We start from the raw sequence: 15,018 nt of genomic DNA on the forward strand, positions 1-15,018 counted from the left end.
GGTGCATCAGAGGTTTGGCACAGAAACGTGATTCAAGGGTGGTTGACATCTTGAGGTTGTTGGGTCTGGAGAGTCTCCTGCTCAGGTCTTCAGACGGAGGTCATATGTTGTGGCTGTGCATCCATCCATCTGCAGGTGAACCTGTCCTTGTTCACTTTAGCTGAGAGGTTTTTGTAGAAGACACAGCTGAAATGTGGGATGAGAGTTCAGGAGGAGGAGAGTCCAAAGGGGAGTAAACAAAGCCCCTCTGGGCAGCATTACAGTCACACTGGCTGCTCTCCCAGGGTGCTGCAGTTGTAGGAATTCACTGAACGTGACCAAGAGCACCTGCTGGGAGCAGTGGCACAGCCACCCAGCACTCAGGGGAGAATCTGGTTCATTGATCGATGGGAGATCGTGGTGGCAGAGCAGGCAGAAGAGAAGCTGGCAGAAAGGTGGCTGGGAGGAGGCATCTGAAAGTGACAGCTGGCTGTGCACGTGTCCCCATGTCACTCAGGGAGTGGGGTCTCACTGCAGCCCCAGACATCATTCCTGCTTTCCTTCCTAACCCTCTTCAGGGGGGTGGAAGACATCCACAGCCCTGCAGAAACACTGCATGGAGCCTGTGCTGATTGTCAGCGGTCAGGATGGGAAAGCTTCAGCTAAAATACCAATTTACTGGTGATCTCAGTGGTGAGGTTCGGCTTCCCTGTTGCTTTTGATCCCCTTTTGCTGTGTTTGTGGGGTGGTCTTGGCTCGTGCCTCCTCCATCAGAACACTCATGCCTGTCTCTGCCTTCATGGGACAAATTCAGGGTCAGGTGCATGATGCTACTTTCCCTTAATATTCCAACTTTCTCATTTCCCATGGGCACAACCACCATGCAGGGACCAGAAGGCCTCCTTACCTTCTGGCCAGCCTGCCCACTGCCTGCTGCACACTGCCTGCTCCATCTCCTTCCAAACAGAACCAGAATTCCTGTGAGGAACAACCTGCCCATGGGACGTGCCCTCCAAGCCCCTATTAGTTAGCAGTTGTCTTAAGCACTGCAACATTTGATGCCTTATTCCTCCTAATCCCGCCTGATGTAACCGTGGCTGTCTTCATTAGCCACATAATTGTCTGGCAAACACAAAACAGGCCCTGACACAGTCTAAGAAAATTGGCTTAAAAGTATGGAGCCACATTCTCAGATGTTGTTGAAGGGGTCTCATTTGTTTATTTGCATTCACACGTCACCCTGTGGATAATGAGAGACAGACTGCTGCAAAAGCACCTATTTTCCTTAGAGATCATCTGAGGTGGGAAATGCCATCTGGGATATCCAGCCCAGCCTCTGCACTCCTGGAGGACAACTACCTCACTTGGTCCCAACTGTTGCACCAAGGGGTTTCCAAGGAGAGAAGGTGGCAGGTGTCACCCATGTCCACACTGGTAAGGTTGCCCATGGAGAGACTTAGCCATCCACATCTCCCAGTGATAATGCCTTGAATATGAATTTTGAAGGGGCTCTGACAGCAGATGACAGGGCTAGGTTAATGGAGGCAGCGTTAAGAAATCTAATTAACCCACAGTGTGTTGTTTAATTTGCGCAAAGTTGTTGTGGTTACTCAGCTATAAACTCTATCCCCAGCTCTAATGACAGTGACTTGCATGGCAGCAGTGGAGAGCATCCTGGAGGTGGGCAGCCACGCCACGCTCACCCATGAAGGTGCCCTCAATTATGTGCAGAGTGTTCCAGTGGTTGCCTCCATCTGGTTCTTCCATGGCATTTGAGACCCTTTTCTAGCTCCGGTCTTTGGAACGGGCACCTGTGCTGCTTCGCTGTCTGCTCTGGCATTCAACCCTGGTGCATGGCATCCAAAAACCAGCCTTCAGGACCCAGCAGTGTCAATCTGTTGATTGCACTCAAGTCCAGGAGATGGCTTCAGGTCGTTGAGTTCCCATCACAGCAGCTCTTAGGCTGTAATTATGTTCAAGGCTCTTTGCCTCGGTTATGTCTTTTTACTAATACTTGGAGCCACTGTACTGATCTTTTCTTCAAGGCTGACCTCCATGTAGCTTCCCAGGAGAGAGCCAGGACTGTTATTTAAGCCAATTCACAAACCAGGTTCCAAAGGCCAGTTGTCCATTATACGATTTTTTGAACAGCAGGAAATACCAGCAGGGCTGATGGTGGCTGAGCTCTTTGTGTTGGTTCAGGGAGAAGGGCAGGAAAAGGGATGGATGTCACAGGTCAGGCTCTCTTCCCAGGTTAACCTCCCCCAAAGATCTTTGACCAGACAGCAGCTCCTCTGAAGAGGTGCTCTGGAGCCTGTGGTGCCAACAGAAAGGTGATGCTGCACCTCAGCACTTCCGTCTCTCACCAAAGCTCCATGGTCCCCCCATGACCGCTACAAGAGACACAGACACACGTGTGCCTTGCAGGGACATGCTTCCTGTGGAGAAAAAAGCTTTAACCAGGTCCCAGAAGACTCCCAGTTGCCCAGTGAGGTGAAGTGTGACAAGAAAGGACTCGAGAAGGGAGATGATTCACCTCTGGGGTCCATTAAAGCCAAGCAGGCTAATCCCACACTGCTGCCAGGTTTGTAGAAAAGACTTCCAGCACTGAGCACTGAGCTGAGGTCCTGCTCTTACCCTAAGAGTGCTGGGGATGTGGAATACAAGCACACCCTTGGCAGCAACATACAGTTACACTGAGCCCTGCAAGGTCCACAGCCTCCTCCCTGCAGCCTGCAGCAGCTCCCACTCCCATTTTGAGGGGACTGAAGCCCCCTCTGTCTGATGGGAAGTTAGGAGGGAGACCTTGGCTCACTCCTCCCTGGACACAGACTGTTCCTCCAAGCCAGTGAAAGTGCCTGGTGGTGATGCCAGGGCATTGCTCGCTATCCAGGATGGGATTCCCATCAAATAGTAAACCCAGCAAGCCAGCCTGCATCCACCAACGGGGTTCCCAGCAGAGTCCCGTGTGCAGGGACACAGAAGCACCCTCAGAGCAGGAGCAGCTCATCACCACCAGCTTGAATGTGTCCCCGAGAAAATCTCTTGGCATCCTGTTCCCGCACTGCTGAGCTCCACAGCCCTTCCCCTTCAGCCTGGGGACAAAACCAGGTCCCTCGGCAGCCAAGGGGGGGGAAGTAGCAGAGGAGCTTGATTTGGGTTTTCCTTTCTTTTCTTTTTTTTTCTTTTTTTTTTTTTTTTTTTAAGGATTTAAAAGTGGCAGTGCTAGCAAAGGGTAATTATCCCTCTGTTCCAGCTGAAATACAATTAAGGCAGCTCTCAACGAGCCCCCGGGATATTGTGGTTTACTAATTAACAAGCGGATATGCTGTGGCCCCTGTCATGGCAATTACAGCATGAGACAGGCTTCAGGAGCTCTAATTACACGTCAGCCCGCAACACACGCTGCAATACAAATTAATGAAAGCCTGAGCTGGCAATGGAGGGAGTTTGCCCAGCAAGAGGCTGAGATGGGCGGCAGGGATGGAGGTGGATGCAGGAGATAGGGATGGGACTACAAGCCTGGGGATACCGTTGCACACTGCAGGATCAGGAGGATGAAGAGAGGAAATGGCCCATGGTTACCCAAAAATGGTGCATTGAAGCAAAGGAGAGGGGCTTTTGCTTTGTGGAGCCGTGGCCTGACGAGATGAGTGGCATTTGGGATGCCTGAAATGAATAGCAAGTATCGCATCTTCCGCTGTTAATTCCCAGACCAATAAAGATGCTGTTAAGAAAAGAAGTCAGATGGGAAATACCCAACAGGGTTTTGACTGCTGACAAATAACAAACAGATCTCCCAGAGCCAGGAGGAATTTTTCTGACAAATTGTTTATTGGGGAAAGTTATGCACTTTCAGCTTGAGTTGAACTAATAGCTTTGGCCAGGTCTGGAAAATAAAAAAAGAGGCAATCAGGATTTTTGTAAATGTGGTTTTGGCACCTTGCATTTTAAAAAGCTGCTTCTTTTCAAAATTTATTTAAAAGATGTAATTAAACCAAAATACAGACCGCACACCTAATGAGGACACTTTGTTTCTGACAAAATAAAACAATATTTATCAGCTTTGCTGATGTTTATCAGTTTTGCTGCTCCAAGCTCAGCAGTGACACAGGTTTTCTGTGACATAGAGCATGCCTGTTGAATTTACTGCTCCTGAATTTACTGTCTCCTCTCCAGCACCTGTCTGCTGTGGGCAGCCAAGGAGGGACTGTGGGAGGTGACATGGTAGATGCTCCAGGCTTTGGCCACCAGCATCACCTGCAAATGCTGCTGCAGACAGAGAGGTTCTTGGGCAGATGGGAGGATCTGGGGAAGACGAAGTGGAGCTCCCTCCAGCCTCCTGCAGGGGTGGAATCACTGGAGCTCAGGGGCAGCCATTGCAGGGGATGGAGTCTCACACCAGAAGGGTGCAAAGAGGTCCCTCATTTGCTCAGGTTGTGACAAAGGGCTGAGAGGAGGCAGGTGAGGAGCTTTCAGACTAATCCTTCTGTTCCCATGTGCTGTGGGGAGGAGACCCTGCACAGTCCCCACTGCCAACACCCAGAGCACTTCTGTCACAGAACGTGGCAGGGGAAGGGCATGCACCTCCTCACATGTAGCTCCCACTTTAGATCCCATTAACCATCACAATTAACACGAGCCAGGCCCTCTCCCTTCCTTGTCACCCCAGCCAGAGCTGTACATAAAATAACTGTTTATTACACAGCGGGCAGAGCCCGGCTTATCGCTGCAGACAGGAAATTGCTGCGCAGAAACCACACGTTTCACTTTTAATAAGTTTGGCAATAAAACATCTCATCAAACGAGGCCACGACAGGGCAATAATGAAGCTTCCGTGTGGACCATAATTGCTCACTGCTCTCCTGGGGGCGAGACAGAAAATGGGGAGCGAGGGAGGAGATGGATGGCAGCATCGTCCTCCCTCACCTCCTGCTCCAGGAGCATCCATCCTCCTTATCCCCAGCAGCATCCCCAGAGCACTGACACCCTCCAGGACATGACTGAAAAGGAGATCTGTCCATGCTGGAGAGGTACAGGCACTTCCCACAGAGTGTTGGAGGAGATGACAGAGGAATAGGGAGGCTCTTGGTGCTCCAAGGGAAAGGAAAAGGTTTTCTGCCTTCCAAGCACAACTTTCCAGCACTGAGCAGTCTTCATGGCTGAGCAGGTGCCCCCCCGCACAGTCCATCCCCATCCTTAGCCAGGAGGGACACAGTGTCCTGGAGGTTTTGCACAGGTGGGCTCAGGATGGGGATCTCAGCCTGGCAATGGAGGGGTCCTGCAGGAATCCCTGTGCTGGTCCTTGGGAGGGCTGCAGTCCTCAGAGACCCATCATGGCAAAGGCCAGAGAGTGGCATGGTGCCTGTTTGTTCTGACATCCTCGTGCTGCTGGCCTCAGACTGTGTCTGGTGACACCTCAGCCACAAGGCACTGGCTGCCCCAGCTGGTCCCCCACACCAAAGGATGCTGCTGGCATTTCCAGGTGCTCCTTCATGATGAGACTTTCTTTCTCTAAAGAAAATCAGGTCCAGAAATTGGTCACTACCTCAACCTATTTCTGAGCTTCCCAGCTTCTGTTTGATCTTCTGGATGCTGGTGGGCACAAACCCCATGGCCCTGCCACAAGCCTACAGAGTGATGGGAGCAACTCAGGGAGCCCTGGTGAGGTTCCCCAACCACTGGTGGGTGATGGGGAGGCACCAGGCAGTCTGCAGAGCCCAGGATGATGGAGTGACCCCTCATCACAGCTGGAGGCAAAGCTGGGTCCTTGCTGCCTTCTCTGTGTTAACCTATCCCTCTCCTACCAATCAACCCCCTTGGCAGGGAGCGAACAGAGAGGTCCAGGGGAACATGGTGCAACCAGCACTGCAAAGAGGAGCTCTGGCATTGAGGCATTGGAGACAAAATGATGCATGTCTAGGCTGGCATGAGGAAATAAAGCAGTTTAGAGTCACAGCAGGGATGTGCTGGCTCTGGTGGGGCCTCCTGGCAGGCTCCTGGGTGGGCAGGAGGCTTTGTTCGCCTGCAGCACTGCTCTTGGGGAATTTACCTGGAATTACTGATCCACATTCATAAACATGATCACGTTAATTGCTTGCTGAGGCTGCAGTCACCATCTCCTCTGAGCACTGGGACTTCATCTCCTTCCCCATCTCAAATGTCAAGATGTGTCTGTTCTTCCATCCGCTCTGCGCCATGGCCAAGGCCAGAGGAGTGGTTGGAAGAGGGAAAGAGGCAGAGGATGGGTGAGTGCAGGAGCCTGGAGCCAGAGACAGACACCCACCACCTCTGCTCTGCAAAGAAGAGCCTTGAAAATGAAGAGCAGACACCTCTGGAGGGCACCAGGAGCTCTGCGGGAATCCCTGCAGCCTCAGGCAGTGATGACCTGGGGAAAAGCCCCTGTTCTAGAGACCAGCTTTAATGGTAGAGCAATGACCAGGCAGCAGGAGGGGGAACAGCTCCCAGCTGAGGACAGAGACCCAGGCTGCTCAGCCTGAAACTAGGCTGGTGCTCATCTCACTTGGAGCACAGCCAATCACTTCTAGTAAATTATTCATCTGACAAATTTAGCCTGTTATTCTAGTCGTGCTCTACCCAGAGTTTTACAGATTTCGTTATTATTTCAAATTGTGCAAACACCACAGAAACCTCTCTCGGGCTCTGGCACGCTCTGCCTTCATCTCAGCTCATCTGCCACATCTGAAATATGATTTCTACCATCTGGTGCCCAACTCTTCATCCCCAGCATGGCCCCAGGACCCTGGAGAGGTGAGTAGCATCCCTGTTCAACACAAGGCTTTTACCAAAGGGGGAAATATCTACTGTGGGAGAACCATCTACTGAGGATCCAGGGGTCAGTGGGATCACAGGATGCCACAGCACACTTTCAAAGTTATTTTGACTTGTCTTTCAAAGATATTTTGACTTTTTTTCACCTCCATCTTTGCATATGGGGTAGGGAGAAAAAATGATAGCACTGTTCCCTTGCATCCTGGACTGTCTGGTTTCTCAAGTCTGGTCACTTTGGAAAACTGGGGAAAGCTTTTCATTGCCTCCCCACATGCCCTAATTTCTTCTGTTGAGGTTTCTTTGTCATTGTGAGGGTACAGCTAAAACCTTGCAATCTAAAAGGGAATGCAAACTATACATCCTGGAAAGGAAAGAAGGAAGATGGATGTGTTTGTCGTGGACAAACCAAGAGTGATCAGACCACAGGTGGAACAGCAATGTGTCCAGGGAGAAGCTCTCAGCCAGGCACTTGAATCTCTCATCATATAATGCAGAGAGTGAGGGAGAAAAGCAGGCAGTGACACCACCTCCTTATCCACCCAGAGCTGGAGGAAAAATGCAAGCCCATGTCCCTCACAGCAAGGCTTGAGTTTGCTCCCACTTGTGTGGTGATAGTGAGCTCACCACCTCATTTACAGGGAGAAAAACGGGATGAAGAGCCCCAGGAATATGAAATGAACCATCTCCAAGAGCTGTAATACACAGTTTCACAAAAAACACCAGAAGAAGAGTATAAATTTCTACACAGAAACCTGACAGGACTCCCTAGCAAGATATTGTGAGACACTTGAATGACTCTGATTAAAGGGAGATTAATTAGCTGAACAGAAGGCATGGAAGCAAGAGACACAAAACATGGAGCAACTGATTTAAGGAAGAGGTTTACTGACCAGAAGAAAAACAGAAAAGAAATATGCAAAAATAAGTCACAGGGTAATCTAAATATTTCCTTTCTGACCGGGCTAGAGAAGCTAACGTGTGGTGGAAAGGGAGATCGCTGGCGTGTGAAAACACTTGTCCTGCATCCCTGTGAGCCCGGTCGGTAGCAGGGAGAGGGAACACTCCCAGCAAGGCCCAGAGGGATGAAGACGGACACGGTGCCTGGTTCCCTGTGGAAGACTAGTGATTTTGTTGTTGTATGGCTCATCCCACCACAACAAGTCACAGTCTGCCCTAGGGCACACGGCCTCCTCAGCGATGCTGAACGCATGGGGACAAGCTGGTGGCTGGGGCTGCCTGCGGCCCTCCTCCTCTTCTGACCACCTCGGACATTGCTTTTGTAAGCCTTGAGAGTGAAGCAACGAGAGGCCGGTCTGAAACCCCACCTTCAACCGTGCCCCAGCCGGAGCTGCCCCCACAGCTCTGGGGAGCGTCCCGGCAGAGCCTGGAGGATCCAAACCCCAAGGTGCCGAGCTCCAGCGCACCCCCCTGCAGGACGAAGGGATCCCACAGGGTCAGGGAGAGAACACCCGGGAGAACCGCGGCATATCCGTGCCAGGCTGCGCGGAGCTGGGCCCCACAGCGCGCGTCCCACCCCCCACCGCCACCACCGAGGGGCAGAGGCGGGACGGGCTGGAGCCCCGAGCATCAGCCGGTCTGGGCTGGCAGCTGCAGCTGTGGGACCCCCAAAAAGCCCCGGACTCCCGGTGTGGGCTGGCACCTGCGGCTGTGGGCCCCCCAAAAAGCCCCGGACACCCGGTCTGGGCTGGCAGCTGCAGCTGTGGGACCCCCAAAAAGCCCCGAACTCCGAACTCCCCCGCCCTCGGGGCCGGCCTAAGCCCCGCCTCGTATGTAAATTAGACGTGCGGCGCAGCCAATGGGGGCGCAGGGGGCGTGGCCACGGCGGGACTTGCCCGGGCATGTGCGCGCGGCAGCTTCCGGGCTGAACACGTGTGAGCGGCGGCGGGAGCGGCCGGAGCGGGGACACCGGGGACACCGGGGACAGCGGGGACACCGCGGCCGCCATAGGGCCCGCTGGGGCCGGCAGGGGCCTGGGGACGGGTAACGGCGCGGGCAGGGAGCTGGGGCCTGGAGCGAGGTAGAGAGGCCCCGGGTAATGGGCAGACGGGGCCCTATGGAGTACGGAATGGGAGGGACAGAGGGGGAAGTGGGGTGGGCAGGGGTCTGCCGAGCGGCGAGGGGGGTGGGCAGGACCGTGGGACCGGGAATGGGGCGGTGTGGGAGCGGGCAGTGAGGGGGCAAAAGCGCGAGGATAGGGTGTGACAGTGTGTCCGTCCCTCCCCTTTCCTTTGCCCCACAGCTCCCGGCTGTGCCACCCCGCGGTTTGCCCTGGGGTATGCGCGTCCTTTCCCCACAGGGGAGCGCGGGCCCCGCACGGCACTCAGGCCCCCTGTGCACGCTCCCGCAGGAATGCCACCAGGAAAAGGACAGATGACCCCGCTGCTGCCCGCCCCGAAGGTCTCCACGCCCACCCTGCAAGGCACCCATGTCCCCACCGCGGGGGGCTGCGCTCAGGCCCCGAAGGGCCCCAGCTCGCCGCAGGCTCGCAGCAAGAAGAGGAGCCGAAAGCACCAGCGGTTCATGAAGCGCCGGGCACTGCTGGAGCAGAAGGGGCTGCTGAGCCCCCATGGGCACCTGGGCGGTCAGACCGCTGAGTCGGGGCTGGAGGCACACACTACACTCACCGAGGCAAATGGCACCACGGCACCGCGCTGTGACAAGGTCCCCAAGCCCACACGGATCGTGTCTGCATCCCTGTCTCCGTCTGCCTCTCCAGACAGCATAGCCAGGCACCACTCCGTGCTGCTGTCCCAGGGCAGCTCCAAGAGGGTGCGGACGTCCTCCCTCATCCTGCGCCCGGGCAAGTACGTGGCCATCGACTGTGAGATGGTGGGCACTGGTCCTCAGGGCAGGCTGAGCGAGCTGGCACGATGCTCCGTGGTGAACTATGAGGGGGATGTCATCTATGACAAGTACATCCGGCCCGAGCTCCCCATCGTGGACTACCGGACGCGCTGGAGCGGCATCACCAAGCGGCACATGAAGAATGCAATTCCCTTTGCGGCTGCCCAGGCGGAGGTGAGGAAAAAAAGATAAATTAAAAAATGCCAAAAAGCATCTGTGTTGTCTGTCAGACACGAATGGGGGTTCTTGGTGGCCTGTGCTGGGTTTCTCTGAGGCAGAGACACAACACATGAACAGGAGCCTCTGAAGCCGTGCAGTGGGTTAGTGTGTTTGCTTCTTTCCTCTGGGAACATAAAAACTAGAAGTCAGGGAGCTAAGTTTAATACAAAATGGCTTATTTTATTCTTAATTGGTGTTTCTTTCGCTGCGTTGGCTGTCTAACCCTCTCTGACTCTTCCAGATCCTGAAGATCCTGAAAGACAAGATTGTGGTAGGACACGCCATCCACAATGACTTCCAAGCCCTGAAGTACTTCCACCCGAAAGAAAGGACTCGAGACACCAGCCAGAGCCCTGTGCTGAAGAAGAGGGCAGGGCTGCCTGTCAAAGCCAATGTGTCCCTCAAGAACTTGGCCAGGCACTTGCTCCAGAAAAAGATCCAGGTATGCACCAGGAACCCTGAGATGGGAAACAGCCCTGTGTTAGCTATGAACCTCTGTGGTCAGCTTGGTCCTCTCACTTTCATGAGTGTTCTCTGTGAGGTGGAGATGAGCCTTGTTCACACAGTGCTCCTGGCTATGAATAAGCTGGGAGAGCCCAGGACCTCCCAAGCTTCTCATTAAAATGGGGACAGGGTCTGTGCCCTCCAAAAAGGGTGGAAGACATACCTGCATGGCCTTGGCTGTATCAAACCTTTGCTGTCTCCAAAACCCACAGCAATTGTGTCCTTCCAAGCAAGCAGACAACATGACCTGTGAGATTTTTGCTGTCCCTTTATCTAACGAGGCTTCTTCCCCTTTTCTCAGGTTGGCTGCAGAGGACACTCATCAGTGGAGGATGCTCAGACAGCCATGGAGCTGTACAGACTGGTGGAGGTGCAGTGGGAGAAGGAGCTGGCCCACAGCCTGCCCCCCCGGCCCCCCAGCCCTGTCACAGACCCTGCTGCAGACAGCAGCCAGTACCTGGATGACCAGTACTGGCCCACAGACCTGATGGCAAGCAGCCTGTGATGGGGGACAGCATCTCCTCCGTGCGTTTTGGGCCATCCTGCTGTCTTCAGCTGATAAAGGTGGAGGTGACTGCTGACCTTCTGCCCTGGGGCTTGTGCCCACTACCCAGCCCTGTTCAGGGATGAAGACATAGTGACACCTGCACACAAGCAATCTCCCAAAAATGCTGTCTGCAGCTTTGAGCTGTCACACAGAAATAAGGGCTGTGACTGCTCCGTGTTCATCTGTCACTTGAGGATGAGCAGGGTCCTGTGTCAGCCTGGAGGAGCCTCTGTGGGCGTATAAGGGGGGCTACCAACACCCTCCACGCCTTCTGTGGGGTTGTCCTCTCAGACAGCAAGGGGCAAGTTTCCCTGTGGAGGGGCTGAGGTGTTTTGCTGATGCCCAAAGGCTGCAAACCATCTGGGCCAGTTTGCTCCTCACTTTTTCATAGAACCATAGAATATGCCGAGTTGGAAGGGATCCATAAGGATCATTGTGTCCAACACCTGGCCCTGCACAGGACACCCAAAGAATCCCACCATGTGCCTGAGAGCTTTGTCCAAACACTCCTTGAAATCAGACATGCTTGGCGCTGTGATCACTTCCCTGGGGAGCTTGTTCCAGGGCTCAGCTCCAGTTGTGTGCTGAATATTTTGTCCAGAAGGATATTGTGAGAGACAGTATCAAAATGTTTAAGTCCAGAAAGATTTCACCACCTGGTGTCCCTTGATCAGCTAGGTGGGTACCCTGTTGTAGGAGGAAATCAGGTTGAGTGAGCAGGACTTTGCCCGCATGGAGCCATGCTGGTTGTGACCAATGACTACATTGTGCTCCAGTTGTTTTTCAATACCTTTCAGAAAAATACTTTCCATGATTTTACCTGTCAGTGAAGTGAGACTTCACCAGCATCCTTGCCCTTCAAAACTGGGGCAACATTTGCCAGCTTTCAGTCAGCTGGGACCTCCCTGGATTCCCAGACTGCTCAAAAATAGTTGAGCAGTTCTGTAATGACATCAGCAGCTTTGAGGATTCTTGGATTAATCACATCAGGCCCCATAGATTTGTAAGGATCCAGCTGCACAATGAAGTTCTAAAGGAAGGTCTGTGTCTAATCAGTGTCCTGATCAGCCTGGACAAGAGCATCGAATGCACTTCATTTAAAATAAATGATTCACATAATTGTCCAATTCTGAATTAAAAACTGTTCTGGTTAAAACCCTTGTGTATATTCTGCATGATTTAATCTGGCAGTTCTCCAGGAGTGAGAGGGCAGAGATGAGGCTGGCAAGCAGCTGCCCAAGTACCATGCCATGTTCTAGGGCTTCAAACTCACCTGCAGGTGGAAAAGGTGCTTTGAGCTGCTGGAGTAGGTAGTTCTTGGGGTATAGGCTTGTCCCCTCTGCTCTGGGGACATCCTTGTGAAGACAGGAGGAGCAGGGGATGGGCTCAGCCAGAGCCCAGGGTCTGGGAGCAAGATCATTTTGGGAATGTGAGCCGTGGCTGCTGTCGTGTGGGGACAGGGTAATGCTCATCTGCAGTGACTCTGCCTGTAGGTGACATGTACATGATCTGTGGCTGCAGAAATGTGCCCCAGCTGGGTGTGTGAGCACCAGAGAGGGGTTTGGGCTGGACACATGGAGTTACCTGATTCACCAGCAAACTGAACAGTCATGGTTATAGAAAATCAGTATTTTTTTGCCATGTGCCTTAATGGCAGCCCTCGGGTGCATCCCTTGAGCACAGTGCCACTGCCTGGGCTGTGAGATGGGAGGTGGCAGAGCAGGCTCCAGGGCTGCCAGCACTCTGGGGACATTGGGGAGCCTGGTGCAGCACAGTGGATACAACAGCCAGCACTGGAATGGAATCCATGACCCCATCAGCCAGGCTAGACCATCCCAGGCTTTTCCCAGCAGCCAGTGGAAGGTAAGGAGAGCTCAGCCCCAGCCTTGGGAAGCGGCCAAGGCAGCCGGGTGACGTAGACACACCTGACGCACACATCAGTGCCATTACCAGACACATCTTGCACTTCCCATCTTAACTCCTCCCTGCCTGGCAGAGGAAGCCAGGAACAGCTCAGGCATGCTTTGAAATGTGTCAGACACGTCTAAAAATCTTTGTCCCCACAGTGGCCCAAAAACAACCATCATTCAACAGATAAAATAACCTGGGCTCTGCCGTGACCTCGTGGTCTGGACAGGAAAGGAAACATGGCCCCACGGTATGCCTTTAAATCTTGCTTGTTCCAGTTTGTCCCAGGTGTGTTCCTGATGCAGCAAGCTGTAAAACAGGGCCAGCAGCAGCCTCTGTGCCAGCCTCAGGGAGCAGCTCAGCTGAGCTGTGCAATGTCAGCAGGATCTGAACCCCACGAGGCACACAGAGGAGTGCAGGAGGATCTGTTTCCTCCTCTCTGCCATCTCCACCTCCCCCAGGGTGGCAAGAGGGAAGCAAGGCTGTAGGAAAGGTGAAATGCTCTGCATCCCATTGTCAGTAGATGGTGGCATTCCAAAAGTGATGTGGCAGTGCTGTCTTTGCTCCTGGGAAAGCAGACCTGGAGGAAGGACAGAGCAGAGGCTCATGGCCATATAACCTGGCCCATGTAACCACGTCCCCCTGGGGTGTACATGACTTTGTGGAGAGCTTATATGGGGCACTCCATGGCTCCCAAATTATTTGTCCAGCTGAGCCCCAACCTATTACTCCTGCAGCCCCCCTGTCTCACTGCCTTGCACCAAGCCCTGTGATGGTCAGTGTGAGACACAGGTGTGTTGGGGTGAACCTGGAGAAGGCTTTATCAGCCTGTGACTCAGCCTGCATTGCCATCAGCCTAAGGCATAATTAAGGAAAGAAAGCATTTCCAAAATCTTGACCATCCACTGATTTAAGCCTCCTGCTGAAATATCCACCCTGCTTTGGAGGCAAATTTGGAGGCAGCCAAAGGCCAGCTGCCCTCTGGTGCTGCCGTGCCCTGCAAGCTGCACTTCTGGGGGAAGGTGAGAAACAAATTTGAGGGTTAATCCTTATTTGCATCAAATTTGAAGGGCTTGGAAAACCCCAACACTGTGTACTGCAACCCCCAAAAAGGGGACTGCTGCTGAGCAAACCTCGCATGGGTGATTAGAGGTGGTGGCAATCTGATCCCTGCCAGCAATGTTTGCTCTGAATAATCTAAATGGCAACATTCGCCCAGTTTTCAGCCTCTGAGAGCTAATCGGGATTTTCACAGGTGCTTGTGAATATTCACCTCCATGCCAGCTCGGAGTTGCCATGGCTGAACAAACTCCAGCTCATCACACGCTCCGGCTCATCTCACGAGCAGCCTGCTGGAGCTCGTGTCGGGAGGCTGAGCATCTTTAGGCAGGAGAAGGAGAGCTGGGCTGGCTCACCATTTAGGCTTAATTTTGTGATAATTGAAGAATCTGCAGAAAACTCGGCTGTTATCTCAACAACCCTGAACAATGATTAACCCAAACCCATGAATCCAGCACTGGGCTTTTTTATCAGAGGGAAAACATTGTCAAATGAGTTTTTTCCAGCCAGCTGCGGGTGCAGGTAACCGATAAGGCCGTCATTGGAGTGGGGCTGAGCCAATGGGAGCCGATGGCGACGGCTTTTGCTTCTGTCTAGCAACAGCTTCTCCTTGAGCAGCAGGCACAATTCAATGTTTTCTCTTGCTTTTATTGAGCTTTCCTCCTGCTACATGGGGATTGTCATGGGGGGGCACTCAAAAACTGAGACTTGTGTGGATTGTCCACCTTTTCCTGCATATTTTCATATCTGTTCCTTTCCTGCCATGGTGAGAGCTTTGCAGCTGTGAAAGGCTCCATCCTGCTCACATCCTGGGCTCTGCTCACTGCCTCCCTTTTCCATGCACCAGAGATTCTGCTGGGTGGGTGTTGGACACCTGTAGGGTCCTTGGAATAGCACCATGGCAGAGCAGCAGCTGTACCAGGAGCCCTGTAGCAGGGACGTGTCTGACCCTCCTGCCCTGCATCCCCAGTTCCTGACCATGGTCCAGCCCCTCTCCCAGCTGCCAGGGACTGTTTGCATGGGGAGCACGGCTGGGAGCAGCATCCCCTGATCAAACTCCTGGCTTGCTTTGCTGCTGGCTCTGCTTGTCACATTACATATGGTTGAAATGCCACGTAAAGCCCAAATCACTCCCAGAAGGAGCT

General features: G+C 53.3%; 1 protein-coding gene across 6 annotated transcripts; it reads left to right on the forward strand.

Annotated features, from left to right (window-relative positions):
• The first annotated feature begins 8,604 nt into the window (after positions 1–8,604).
• On the forward strand, positions 8,605–12,311 carry AEN (apoptosis enhancing nuclease). 6 transcript variants are annotated; one of them, XM_088063122.1, is made up of 4 exons: positions 8,605–8,663; positions 9,032–9,810; positions 10,097–10,297; positions 10,661–12,311. In XM_088063122.1, exons 2-4 carry the CDS (start codon positions 9,142–9,144, stop codon positions 10,862–10,864), a joined length of 1,074 nt encoding a protein of 357 aa, XP_087919248.1. In that variant the 5' UTR covers positions 8,605–8,663; positions 9,032–9,141; the 3' UTR covers positions 10,865–12,311. The 6 variants fall into 6 exon arrangements, with proteins under 6 accessions (XP_087919248.1, XP_087919250.1, XP_005521642.1 ...); XM_088063124.1 differs by having other exon boundaries at positions 8,610–8,663; positions 9,140–9,810; XM_005521585.3 differs by having other exon boundaries at positions 8,661–8,772; positions 9,140–9,810; positions 10,661–12,310.
• Positions 12,312–15,018: the final 2,707 nt, after the last annotated feature.

The sequence above is a fragment of the Pseudopodoces humilis genome, chromosome 16 (genome assembly GCF_049639895.1).
Source record: "Pseudopodoces humilis isolate 2021_Gansu_Grassland_sample_001 chromosome 16, ASM4963989v1, whole genome shotgun sequence".
NCBI lineage: Eukaryota > Metazoa > Chordata > Aves > Passeriformes > Paridae > Pseudopodoces > Pseudopodoces humilis.